The following is a 14,135-nucleotide window of genomic DNA, read 5'->3' on the forward strand; positions in this document are numbered from 1 at the left end:
TGTTATCCAATATAATTAGGGGTTCAACAACGAAGCTGGGTGAAACCCTATTGTATTTGTTAGCGATCATTAGGGGTTCAAGCAGCAAAGCTGGTGAAACCCTATTGTATTTCTTCTGGTTCATTATTATTATTAACCTCTACGGGATCGGTGTCCCGTATACGGGACGGTTGAGCTAACATGCTCTAATGTGATTAGCATGACTGTTGTAAGTAACAGTAAACTTTCCAGGACATAGACATGTCTAATGTGGGCAGAAATGTTACATTCTTGTTAATCTAACTGCACTGTCCAATTTACAGTAGCTATTACAGTGAAAAAATACCATGCTATTGTTTGAGGAGAGTGCACAACAACAGAAAACGTATCACGGCTACTGGTTTGATACATTCACCTCTGAAGGTAAATAATGTACTTACATTCAGTAATCTTGCTCTGATTTGTCATCCTAAGGTTCCCAGAGATAAAATGTAGCATATTTTTGTTTGATAAAATCAATTTTTATATTCAAATGTAAGGAACTGGGTTCTACAGTTTGAACCCTTGCTGTCCCTGGCTCCACACCCACCCCGCCATCTAGATGTGTGAAAGTTAGTGTATAAGCTAATGATCCATCATGTATGACATTCCTGGGAGTGTGTAAACTTACATTTTGTATTACCATATCATTTTTGTATGTTCTCTATAGTTATGTACTTGAAAATTTATCAATTAACCAATTCGGCACATTTGGGCAGACTTCATACAAAATAGTCCAGTATTGCAATGCTTCACTGGATCAATCTGAAACTTTGCAAACACACTGCTTCCGTCTAGTGGCAAAATCTAAATTGCGCCTAAACTGCAATATTATATTGTGGCCTTTCTCTTGCATTTCAAAGTTGATTAAAAAAAAAGAATTTAAAGCCTTGTTTTTTTGTTTGTATTATCTTTTACCAGATCTAATGTGTTATATTCTCCTAAATTAATTTCACATTTCAACTAACTTCAAAGTGTTTCCTTTCAAATGGTATCAAGAATATGCATATTCTTGCTTCAGGTCCTGAGCTACAGGCAGTTAGATTTGGTTATGTCATTTTAGGCGAAAATTGAAAAGAAGTGTCAGATCCTTAAGAGGTTAAACCGGTTCTTCTTGTGAGCAAAATTTACATCCAAATTCCTGTGAGATGGTAAGGCCGAGAATGGTGAACCTTGCTTTTTTACAGCAAATTTCCTGCAATTCTACACATTTTGCCATAGGGTGGAAAGAAATGTTTGCAATTTTTTGTATTATATCTGAGTGAGACTGACTAACAAAATCAATGGGGGTCTCCCAGGCGGGATTTCAACTATGATAGCAAGTTTAGTTTAGCGGCCAACTATCTAACTTAGCAATCCAAAAAAATTTTGCTGACATGGGACTAACTATCAGTGACTGACATAACAAGAAAAAACTTCTGATGCACAACCAAATTTCGAAATTGCGCCTTGTGTATTCTACTATTTTAAATCGCAACAGTAAATTGAGAGTTAATAAATAAATAAATAAATATACAGTATATATACAGTGCCTTCGGAAAGTATTCAGACCCCTTGACTTTTTCTACATTTTGTTACGTTACAGCCTTATTCTAAAATGTATTAAATTCATTTTTTTCCTCATCAATCTACATACAATACCCTATAATGACTAAATGAAAACATGTTTTTAGAAATTTTAGCAAATGTATTAAATATAAAAAACACAAATACCTTATTTACATAAGTATTCAGACCTTTTGCTATGAGACTCGAAATTGAGCTCAGGTGCCTCCTGTTTCCATGGATCATCCTTGAGATGTTTCTACAACTTGATTGGAGTCCACCTGTGGTAAATTCAATTGATTGGACATGATTGTGCTCCTGTAAGTCGCTCTGGATAAGAGCGTCTGCTAAATGACTAAAATGTAAATGTAAATGTATTTGGAAAGGCACACACCTGTCGATATAAGGTCCCACAGTTGACAGTGCATGTCAGACCAAAAACCAAGCCGTGAGGTCAAAATAATTGTCCGTAGAGCTCCGAGACAGGATTGTCGAGGCACAGATCTGGGGAAGGGTACCAAAACATTTCTGCAGCATTGAAGGTCCCCAAGAACACAGTGCCTCCATTATTCTTAAATGGAAGAAGTTTGGAACCACCAAGACTCTTCATAGAGCTGGCTGCCCAGCCAAACTGAGCAATTGGGGGAGAAGGGCGTTGGTCAGGGAGGTGACCAAGAACCCGATGTTCACTCTGACAAAGCTCCAGAGTTCCTCTGTGGTGATGGGAGAACCTTCCAGAAGGACAACCAACTCTGCAGCACTCCAACAATCAGGCCTTTATGGTAGAGTGGCCAGACGGATTCCACCACTCAGTAAAAAGCACGACAGCCCGCTTGGAGTTTGCCAAAAGGCACCTAAAGGACTCTCAGACCATGAGAAACAAGATTCTCTGATCTGATGAAACCAAGATTAAACTCTTTTGCCTGAATGCCAAGCGTCATAGCTGGAGGAAACCTGGCAACATCCCTACAGTGAAGCATGGTAGTGGCAGCATCATGCTGCCAGACAAAACTAGAGCCTGCAGGACTTGCTTTTTGGAGTGTGGTGTCATAAAAGCAGAGCATCTCTTTATTACGGACAGACCTCTCCCCATCTTTATAAACATTGAATCTATATGTTTTGACCATGACAGTTTGCAATTTAAGGTAACACCAAGTAATTTAGTCTTCTTAACTTGTTCAACAGCCACACCATTCATTACCAGATTAAGCTGAGGTCTAGAATTTAGTGAATGATTTGTACCAAATACAACGCTCTTAGTTTTAGAGATGTTCAGGACCAGTTTATTACTGGTCACCCATTCCAAAACAGACTGCAACTCTTTGTTAAAGGTTTCAGTGACTTCATTAGCTGTGGTTGCTAATGCGTATATGGTTGAATCATCAGCATACATGGACACACATGCTTTGTTTAATGCCAGTGGCAGGTCATTGGTAAAAATAGAAAAGAGGGCCTAGAGAGCTGCCCTGCGGTGCACCACACTTTACATGTTTGACATCAGAGAAGCTTCCATTAAAGAAAACCCTCTGAGTTATATTAGATAGATAGCTCTGAATCCACGATATGGCAGAGGTTGAAAAGCCATAACACATACGTTTTCTCAACAACATGTTATGGTCAATAATGTCAAAGGCTGCACTGAAATCTAACAGTACAGCTCCCACAATCTTCTTATCATTAATTTAATTCAGCCAATCATCAGACATTTGTGTCAGTGCAGTACATGTTGACTGCGCTTTTCTATAAGCATGCTGAAAGTCTGTTATTAATTTGTTTACAAAGAGAAAGCATTGTATTTGGTCAAACACCATTTTTTCCAACAGTTTGCTAAGAGCTGGCAGCAAACTGATAGGTCTGCTTTTAGAACCAGCAAAGGCCACTTTACCACTCTTTTTTCTGTTTATGTTGTTCATAGTTCGGTTGATAGCTGCAATATTACTACCTACATTTAATATAATTATGAGTGGATTTGGGCAATTGCTGGGCTGGTTCTGGTCCTAAAATGGCAGCTTTGGCTTAGTTCAGGCTGCCAGATCTGGGCCGAATGACTCGGGCCTAGTCTGTACCATCATTCATTTCGGACTCTGGACGGATCCAGCTGCCAGACCTGGGCCATCAGTACCAAGCATCAAACACTACATCACCATCTAATCACTAGAATTACATCTACCATAAGGGTTATTTAGGTTATTATACAGGATATTGATAGTGTTTTACTTCAGTGTTTAGCATCAGTCAGGGTCTATAAAGCTTCTCATTACTGAGTCTGTGTCTCTGTTACACTGATAGTTACATCTGTTACTCTGATGGTTGCGTCCCAAATGGCACCCTATTTCCTATATACAGTAGTTCACTACTTATGACCAGACCCCTATGGGCCCATATGACTGGAACAGAGCAGTCTTCAGCATCCAGAACAGCATCACTGTATGTGTTTGCCACCAGAGAAGCTAGTATGAGTATTTAGCGTCAGTATTTGGAGTTACTGAGTGTGACCAGAGTTTGAACGCAATTCTTCTGCATACTGGACAACGGTGTTAGCCTGCGGAACAAAAACCAAAGCATTCGTTTAGTCAGTTTCAGCATCACTCCTGTACTGAGCTATTTGTGAGGCTTTTTATAGGCTAGCGAACTGACTGTGGAGCTTTCACTATTGCTGAACTATATCTGAGTCATGAACAGGTCATAATCTACTTTCTAGGGGCACTTCTTACTGTGTAATGAATTGCTGCTCTTGTGATGCAGGGCTCCCTTTACAAAAGAGACTTTAGTCTCAGTGGGACTACCTGCTTAAATAAATGGTAAATAAAAGATGAGGACATGGATAGACTCTGATATCAGACTGAGAGAACCTGTAGAGATGTAGTTTAATAAATCCTTCGGCTACATTTTGGGCCAGGGGTTATACAATGGGCCTCTTCTAGCCACTCTCTCTGTTCTTACCATAATATATTTTGTAATGTCAATTATCAATTATCATATTTTACCCATAAACTTACTCTGTTGTGTATCCTGCTGCCCCCTCTTTTTTCTTGATTGTGTGCATTAGAATTATCCCCAGGTTATAGGAAATTGTGGCATCTGAACTTTTTGTTGTTGTTGTATTTACCACTAGAATGTCTGGGTGTTGCTCTCTAGTGGCAGAGTTTGAGATCTTTATAGTAGGCCTACTGAGTATATGCTTGACCTTTTCTGCTGCTCCCCATATGGACAGGTTAGGAGAATTCACGTGGCAAGTTAGGATCATTTATGTGGCAGGTTAGGATCATTTATGTGGCTGGTTAGGATCATTTACATGGCAGGTTATGATAATTAACGTAGCAGGTTATGATAATTTACATGGCAGGTTATGATCATTTACGTGGCAGGTTAGGATAATTTACGTGGCAGGCTAGGATAATTTACGTGGCAGGTTAAGAGAATTTACGTGGCAGGTTAGGATAATTTACGTGGCCGGTTAAGATAATTAACGTAGCAGCTTAGGATAATTTACGTGGCAGGTTAAGAGAATTTACGTGGCAGGTTAGGATAATTTACGTGGCCGGTTAAGATAATTAACGTAGCAGCTTAGGATAATTTACGTGGCAGGTTAGGATAAGTTACGTGGCAGGTTAGGATAATTTACGTGGCAGGTTAAGATAATTAGCAGGTTAGGATCATTTGAACTCATGTGGTCCTCTGTAGCTCAGCTGGTAGAGCATGGCGCTTGTAACGCCGAGGTAGTGGGTTCGATCCCCGGGACCACCCATACACAAAAATGTATGCACGCATGACTGTAAGTCGCTTTGGATAAAAAGCGTCTGCTAAATGGCATATTATTTACGTGGCAGGTTAGGACAATTTATGTGGCAGGTTAGGAGAATTAACGTGGCAGGTTAGGATAATTAACGTAGCAGGTTAGGATAATTAACATGGCAGGTTAGGATCATTTATGTGACAGGTTAGGAGAATTTACATTGCAAGTTAGGAGAATTTATGTGGCAGGTTAAGATAATTAACGTAGCAGTTTAGGATAATTTACTTGGCAGGTTAGGATAATTTACGTTGTAGGTTAGGATAATAAACGTGGCAGGTTAGGATATTTAACATGGCAGGTTAGGATCGTTTACGTGGAAGGTTTGATCATTTACATGGCCCATAGGGCGGCGCACAATTGGCCCAGCGTCGTCCGGGTTTGGCCGGTGTAGGCCGTCATTGTAAATAAGAATTTGTTCTTAACTGACCTGCCTAGTTAAATAAAGGTAAAATAAATTAAATAAAATTAACATGGCAGGTTAGGATCGTTTATGTGGCAGGTTAGGATAATTAGGTTAAGGTTAGGAAAAGGGTTAGGGTTAAATAAAATGCTCTACTAGCCTGTTTTGAAAAGTCACTTCAGGTCTTAGCTGTACTCCCTCTAGTCCAGGGGTGTCAAACGTACGGCCAGCGGGCCGGATCAGGCCCGCAAACGGGTTTAATCCGGCCCGCGAGATGATAAAAAAAATAAAAATAAAAATAAAAATAAACATTATTTTGTAAAGTATACAAATGCGCTGCAATTTTTCAATAAAATAAACTGCTGTTCCAATTGCGTCCACTGGATGGCGCAATAGCAATTGTGTTAAGCAAGCAAACTGTTTATACCGGGGCAGAGCAAGTAGGTCAAGCACGTGCAGCCAATGAGCTACTTTGTTTTGCCCGCAATATTTATTACGGCTTCTACTTTTAACATTATGTGCTTTGGCACCCTCATTGCCCCAATATGTCTCTGTCAAAAAAGAGAAAAGTGGACGCAGAGTGCAGAGTGTTCCAAGAAAAATGGTCATCCTATTTAATCACGGAATTGAATGGGAAAGCTGTATGTTTGGTGTGTTCAGAGCATGTTGCAGTGCTGAAAGAATATAACCTTCGTCGCCACTATGTGAGTCATTTATTGCGTTTTCGGTTGCAATTGATGAAAGCACGGACATTACAGATGTTGCACAACTGGCCATTTTTTCATCCGCGGAGTTGATGACACATTGACCGTCACCGAGGAGTTCGTGGAGTTGGTGCCGATGACAGATACAACGACAGCAGCTGATATTTTTACCGCACTCGTCGGCGCGCTGGACAGGGTCGGAGTGGACTGGTCCCGCGCTGTCAGCCTGGCTACAGATGGTGCGCCCTCAATGATCGGGAAAAAAGCAGGCGTTGTGACAAAGTTCAGAGAGAAAGTGCAATCTGCAAATGGAGGACGTGATTTTTTGACTTTTCACTGTATTTTGCACCAGGAGGCTTTGTGTTGCAAGTCATTAAAGATGGATAACGTCATGAAGGTGGTCATCCAAACTGTTAATTTCATCCGATCCAGAAGCCTGAATCACCGTCAGTTTGACAGCCTTCTCAGAGAGAAAGACCACATCTATGGCCTGCCATACCACACTGAGGTAAGATGGTTAAGCCGAGGTGCTGTGCTGAGGCGTTTCTTTGATTTACGAGAAGAAATTGAACAGTTCATGGAAGAAAAGGGCAAACCAGTGTTAGAATTTCATTCCGCAGAATGGATGCCGGACCTTGCATTTATGGTGGATGTTACAGAGCACCTGAATAACTTGAACAAACAGCTGCAAGGGCGCAACAAAATTGTCACGCAGTATTATGACAGCATACGTTCTTTCAAGTTGAAGCTGTCATTGTGGGAGACGCAACTTGCCGGTGGTGATGCAGCTCACTTCCCCTGTCTGAAAAATGTGTGCGCGACCCAACATGTGGCAGACATGAAGCGGTTCAAAGATAAAATAACGGGACTGTTACGGGAGTTTGAGCAACGCTTTCAGATTTATGTTTATATGTTTTTATGTTGATGTGCTATTGTTTTTAATTGTTTTTATTTTATTTGTATATTTAACCTATTCTTGACTCTGTGGTTCTTGCACTTGTTTGGGGAACAGGATTTCATTATTTTTATCTACATTTCTGCCTGAGAAATGACACCCTGATATAGTTCTGTGATCTGTGATATACTTCTGTGAATCACTGAGGAATTGTGTGTTTGTGTGTTCTTTGTCCTCAGAACTTTCAAATAACTTGAGGTGTTTTATGATTAATAGTGATGTTGTGCTTTTGGACACTGTCCTCAGGCTCCAGCTTTATGTTTATATGTTTTTATGTTGATGTGCTATTGTTTTTAATTGATTTTATTTTATTTGTATATTTAACCTATTCTTGACTCTGTGGTTCTTGCACTTGTTTGGGGAACAGGATTTCATTATTTTTATCTACATTTCTGCCTGAGAAATGACACCCTGATATAGTTCTGTGATCTGTGAAACAGTTCTGTTAATCACTGAGGCATTGTGTGTTTGTGTGTTCTTTGTCCTCAGAACTTTCAAATAACTTGAGGTGTTTTATGATTAATAGTGATGTTGTGCTTTTGGACACTGTCCTCAGGCTCCAGCTTTATGTTGTATGTTGATCGTATTAAAACAAAGAAAACAATCAGAAGTTGTTGTTTTTAAGTTATATATACCATGATTTTTCCGGTCCGGCCCACTTGGGAATAGATTTTCCTCCATGTGGCCCCTGAGCTAAAATGAGTTTGACACCCCTGATCTAACCTTTACCAGGAGTCTGCCAAGAACAAATCCAAGACACGTCGTATTAAAACAAATGATTTAACTAAAACCCAAACCTGTCCAAATTCCAATTGGGATATTGCCTGGGGTAATGGCCGTATGACAGGACTGACCGGAATGATGAGCTGGATATCAGACAAGTGTCCTGGTTCCTGGTTAAAGTGTGCTGTTAGATACATTGAGTGCACTTCCCTATTTAGCACTTTCCTGTTTGCTATTTCAATCCTCTCCACCCTTCCGTTTGCAAACTAAACAGTCACTAAAGCTCAAGTACACTCTGTGATCAAACAAGCACACACAAACACACAATGTAATCTCCTTTATTAGATTAATTCCTCACATATAAGTCAACCCAGACATTAATTCACACCAACGGTTGCAGTATTAGTAATTTTTTATAGATGAGTAAGATGTGCATCAATGATTACAGTAGAAGTAAAGTTTAAAATCAATTTAAAATTATCTTTTTTTATGTAAAATGCTTTGACTAGAGTATTTAATTAAATACAGCAGACATTTGATGAATAATACAGCATCTCCATCAATTCTACACATTTTGCAATGGAGCTTAAATAAAATGTTTCAGTTTTAATGCAACATTTTCTGCAATTCTACGCATTTTGAAATGGCTAAAGCTGTGTTCTTATCCTAAAACATTCACTGCTTTGGCAAAGTTTCAACGGTAACTGTCGGCCGCAAATCACATGTTGCTAGGGTGTTACAGTAAGAATGTGCATCTGTATATCTGTAAATTGTGTGCGTGCGTGCGTGCGTGTGTGCGTGTGTGCGCACATGCGTTTACCCGTCATCTCTGACAATCTACTGTGGAGTGTAATAGGAAGAATCCCAATCAAACTTTGACAATCGGAGGTTCGCTTCCAGGTGAGCTTTTACCTCCTTCATCACTTGCTCTCGCATTTTGTGCTCAACTGGTGCCACTTCTATCTCAATCTCTTTATAGAGCAGTTTGCTCAAGCTCTCTGCCTCTGCGCAGTGCCCATAGATCCACCTCAGAGTTTTCTTATTTGATTGCGCAGATGTCTTCAGACCAAAAAGATCAACACAGGAGTCGCAAGGAGACATCACCTCCCCACTCTTCACATTGAAAGTCTGGCATTTGACATACTGTGGTAGTTGCATGGTGCCATCAAAGTTCTTTCTCTTGTTCTTATCTGGCTTGTATGTCATCACGGCATTGGATACACCATAGTGCCAGGTACACAGACAGGACACAGCGATCATAATCTGTCCCTGTTTCCTCCCCTTGCAAGACATGGATGCTCCATAGTAGCACTCTTCACTTTCAGAGATGCAGATGGTTGAGGAAGTGAACTTGTGTTCCCCTAACATGTCAGTGGCGATTTCCCACAGCTTCTGCTGTATTTTGTCTGGTCCAAACAAGGAGACCACCTGGGAGTAGATGACAACAGACGTCAAACAAGATAAGGTCAGTGAGAAAAAGGCCCATAAACAGCAGGTAGAATCCAAATAGACAAAAAATGGTGGCCTGTATGTCGCAGAGAAACTTTAGTGAACTATTCATAAAATGATTTACAAAAATATATACAGATAGGAGCAGATCAATATCTTAGCAAAAAGTAATCAATGTTACTTTTCACCCAACTCTTAACCTCATTTCAATGACATGGTGACATTTGCATATTGAACTTTCATCCCCTCAGGCCAGAGGCACAACAATGTATAAATTAATGGTTGGATCAGAATCGACGTTATAATCATTGGCCAGTACGGAAAATTAAGTAAAACCACAAGTCCAAATCCCTATCTCCATCCATGGCTAATTTAGGAAAGGGGCAATTTTAGCTAGCTAGCTAGCCACCGGAGGACAACAACACAACGAGATGCAACAATTCAAGTTGTTTCTGTTAATGATGTACAGTGCCTTGCAAAAGTATTCAGCCCCCTTGGCATTTTTCCTATTTTGTTGCATTACAACCTGTAATTTAAATTGATTTTTATTTGGATTTCATTTAATGGACATACACAAAATAGTCAAAATTGGTGAAGTGAAATGAAAAAAATAACTTGTTTAAAATAATTCCTAAAAATAAAAGTGGTGTGTGCATATGTATTCACCCCCTTTGCAATGAAGCCCCTAAATAAGAGCTGGTGCAACCAATTACCTTCAGAAGTCACATAATTAGTTAAATAAAGTCTACCTGTGTGCAATCTAAGTGTCACATGATCTGTCACATGATCCCACTATATATACACCTGTTCTGAAAGGCCCCAGAGTCTGCAACACCACTAAGCAAGGGGAACCACCAAGCAATCGGCACCATGAAGACCAAGGAGCTCTCCAAACAGGGACAAAATTGTGGAGAAGTACACATCAGGGTTGGGTTATAAAAAAATATCCTAAACTTTGAACATCCCACGGAGCACCATTAAATCCATTATAAAAAAATTGAAAGAATATAATAATAATATGCCATTTAGCAGACGCTTTTATCCAAAGCGACTTACAGTCATGCGTGCATACATTTTTGTGTATGGGTGGTCCCTGGGATCGAACCCACTACCTTGGTGTTACAAGCGCCGTGCTCTACCAGTTGAGCTACAGAGGACCACAAATATGGCACCACAACAAACCTGCCAAGAGAGGGCCGCCCACCAAAACTCCCGGACCAGGCAAGGAGGGCATTAATCAGCTAGGCAACAAAGACAGCATACTGCTAAAGCAACACTCCGACAGTATCAGATACAGTGGGGAAAAAAAGTATTTAGTAAGCCACCAATTGTGCAAGTTCTCCCACTTAAAAAGATGAGAGAGGCCTGTAATTTTCATCATAGGTACACGTCAACTATGACAGACAAATTGAGAAAAAAAATCCAGACAATCACATTGTAGGATTTTTAATGAATTTATTTCTTTGCAAATGATGGTGGAAAATAAGTATTTGGTCACCTACAAACAAGCAAGATTTCTGGCTCTCACAGACCTGTAACTTCTTCTTTAAGAGGCTCCTCTGTCCTCCACTCGTTACCTGTATTAATGGCACCTGTTTGAACTTGTTATCAGTATAAAAGACACCTGTCCACAACCTCAAACAGTCACACTCCAAACTCCACTATGGCCAAGACCAAAGAGCTGTCAAAGGACACCAGAAACAAAATTGTAGACCTGCACCAGGCTGGGAAGACTGAGTCTGCAATAGGTAAGCAGCTTGGTTTGAAGAAATCAACTGTGGGAGCAATTATTAGGAAATGGAAGACATACAAGACCACTGATAATCTCCCTCGATCTGGGGTTCCACGCAAGATCTCACCCCCTCTGAAGTTTGCTAGAGTGCATTTGGATGATCCAGAAGAGGATTGGGAGAATGTCATATGGTCAGATGAAACCAAAATATAACTTTTTGTTAAAAACTCAACTCGTCGTGTTTGGAGGACAAAGAATGCTGAGTTGCATCCAAAGATCACCATACCTACTGTGAAGCATGGGGGTGGAAACATCATGCTTTGGGGCTGTTTTTCTGCAAAGGGACCAGGACGACTGATCCGTGTAAAGGAAAGAATGAATGGGGCCATGTATCGTGAGATTTTGAGTGAAAACCCCTTCCATCCGCAACGTGGCTGGGTCTTTCAGCATGACAATGATCCCAAACACACCGCCCGGGCAACGAAGGAGTGGCTTCGTAAGAAGCATTTCAAGGTCCTGGAGTGGCCTAGCCAGTCTCCAGATCTCAACCCCATAGAAAATCTTTGGAGGGAGTTGAAAGTCCGTGTTGCCCAGCGACAGCCCCAAAACATCACTGCTCTAGAGGAGATCTGCATGGAGGAATGGGCCAAAATACCAGCAACAGTGTGTGAAAACCTTGTGAAGACTTACAGAAAACATTTGACCTGTGTCATTGCCAACAAAGGGTATATAACAAAGTATTGAGAAACTTTTGTTATTGACCAAATACTTATTTTCCACCATAATTTGCAAATAAATTCATAAAAAATCCTACAATGTGATTTTCTGGAAAAAAATTTCTCATTTTGTCTGTCATAGTTGACGTGTACCTATGATGAAAATTACAGGCCTCTCATCTTTTTAAGTGGGAGAACATGCACAATTGGTGGCTGACTAAATACTTTTTTTCACCACTGTAGATGGCCTACACATAGAGAGACAGAGGGGTGCTGTTTCGCTCGCTCGGATGCTTTCTCCTGTGAGATACATTCAGCCTCTTGCGAATTGAAGGAACATTTTGAAACACAGAGAGACATTTACATTTTTGTCATTTAGCAGACTCTCTTATCCAGAGAGACTTACAGTAGTGAGTGCATAAATTATTTCGTACTGGTCCCCCGTGGGAATCTAACCCACAACGCTGGCGTTGTAAGCGCCATGCTCTACCAACTGCTAAAAAAATGTTGGAAGCCGGGCTTCCCTTGGCGTCCATGAATACACGCCACTGGACATTTGTTCTTGATTTCACATTGAATTCATGGTTAGTTGACAACTCAACAAAATGTAAATCAAACTAGACGTTGAACTGATGTCTGTGCCCAGTGGGTTAGTCAAGACCATCAGCAACACAACACTCACCATATCCAGCACACAGGAGAATGGAGTCCGTTTTGGCAGTTTCCTTTTGTAACTCTCAAACGGTCCTGGGAACATCTCCATCATCATAAACTCACAGTCACCAAGGATATCCTTTGGGGTGTATTGGGGGGAATTAATCCAGCCTAAGAAGAAGATGCTTTGGAGCATCTTATAGACACAGGTTTGATATGAGAAGCACAAATAAAAAAGATGTTCTCTTTAGAAATGTAACCCTAATTTCTGGACAGCTTTATCTATCTATCCATCCATATTGGCTCCTCTGGAAGACCAATGGGTTTGATGGCACAATTAAACTGCCAAAAAAGGGGCTCTCTTAAGAAAGGGGCTCTCTTAAGAAAGGGGCTCTAATAAGTTGCTTTTTACACAGGACAAGAAGAGAAACTATCCAACTTTAGACAATGACGCCTTCAAAGGGGTACATGCATACCTCATCCACAAATTCCTTTGGTCCTTTAGCTTGTAGTTCAACCATTACACAGATGATCTTGAAGGCATTAGTCCTAAAACTGTCTTCAGTCTTCAAAAACTCATCTGCCCTAAAATATTTTTGTCAGAGTCATGACACAATATTAATTTTCTCAATAAATAAGTGTGCAATCCTTTAATTTATTGAAATAACAAAAGAAGAGTTCATGGTTAATATGTTGAGGCTCACCTCACTCGTAGTCCGGTATCCTATCATGGGAAAGATGACGTCATAACCATTTAATAGACTAAAACCACAATAACTACTACTGCTATTATGAAAAGGCATTAGAAGGTTAATACTTATTTGAAATTCGCCAAATGTACTTACCGAAAAAACTACGTTTTTGAGAGTATAGGACAAAGACGGTAGACTAGATCGAATCTTTACAGATGAGTGTCTGTGCGCGCGTGCGTGCGCGTCACAACGCTCAAATGTATCTTTATATGTTTTGGCAAAATCGATAGATGAATAAAAGATAATGTGTGTTCAAATGTTCATGTTTTGTCGTGTACCTTAATTTCTTCTCTTAAGACGGAGTAAAAAGGCTACTCAACATTGTTAGGAAGTTGCAAAGATGAAAATGAAAGTAAATCGTCTAACGCATAATAGCCTAGTCCAGTGGTTCCCAACCAGGGGTACTAGGACCTCTGGTGGTACTTGGCCTATCCACAGGGGGAATTTTGAGAAGACTCATGAGACCATAGTCCAGGGTTCCCTGACTGGTTTTATTTGGCCCCCAACGTTTTCGTGTAGCTCAGTTGGTAGAGCATGGCGCTTGCAATGCCAGGGTTGTTGGTTCGATTCCCACGGGGGGCCAGTATGAAAAAATATATATGCACTCACTAACTGTAAGTCGCTCTGGATAAGAGCGTCTGCTAAATGACTAAAATGTAAATGTAATAGATATTATTCTTTTTTTATTTGT

The 14,135-nt window shown here is 40.3% G+C and overlaps 1 protein-coding gene across 1 annotated transcript; it reads right to left on the reverse strand.

Moving 5' to 3' along the window:
* Nucleotides 1-8,463: 8,463 nt before the first annotated feature.
* LOC311132161 (uncharacterized protein) lies at nucleotides 8,464-13,748 on the reverse strand. Its single transcript, XM_084165381.1, has 5 exons — nucleotides 13,723-13,748; nucleotides 13,397-13,416; nucleotides 13,169-13,277; nucleotides 12,721-12,888; nucleotides 8,464-9,569 (listed from the first exon to the last, which is right to left on the reverse strand). The coding sequence occupies exons 3-5, from the start codon at nucleotides 13,211-13,213 to the stop codon at nucleotides 8,979-8,981; spliced, it is 804 nt and encodes a 267-aa protein (XP_084021507.1). The 5' UTR covers nucleotides 13,214-13,277; nucleotides 13,397-13,416; nucleotides 13,723-13,748; the 3' UTR covers nucleotides 8,464-8,978.
* Between the last annotated feature and the right edge of the window lie 387 nt (nucleotides 13,749-14,135).

Source organism: Coregonus lavaretus, assembly GCF_964263955.1.
Source record: "Coregonus lavaretus genome assembly, chromosome: 7".
In the NCBI taxonomy this organism is placed as follows: Eukaryota; Metazoa; Chordata; class Actinopteri; order Salmoniformes; family Salmonidae; genus Coregonus; species Coregonus lavaretus.

Excerpts from the sequence above, each read along its gene's own strand:
- LOC311132161 (XM_084165381.1), bottom strand. The coding sequence starts at position 13,213 with ATGGTTGAACTACAAGCTAAAGGACCAAAGGAATTTGTGGATGAG. Across the intron at positions 12,889-13,168 it reads CAAAGGAATTTGTGGATGAG|ATGCTCCAAAGCATCTTCTT; the intron begins GTATGCATGTAC and ends TGTGTCTATAAG. Across the intron at positions 9,570-12,720 it reads TCTCCTGTGTGCTGGATATG|GTGGTCTCCTTGTTTGGACC; the intron begins GTGAGTGTTGTG and ends ATCTACTCCCAG.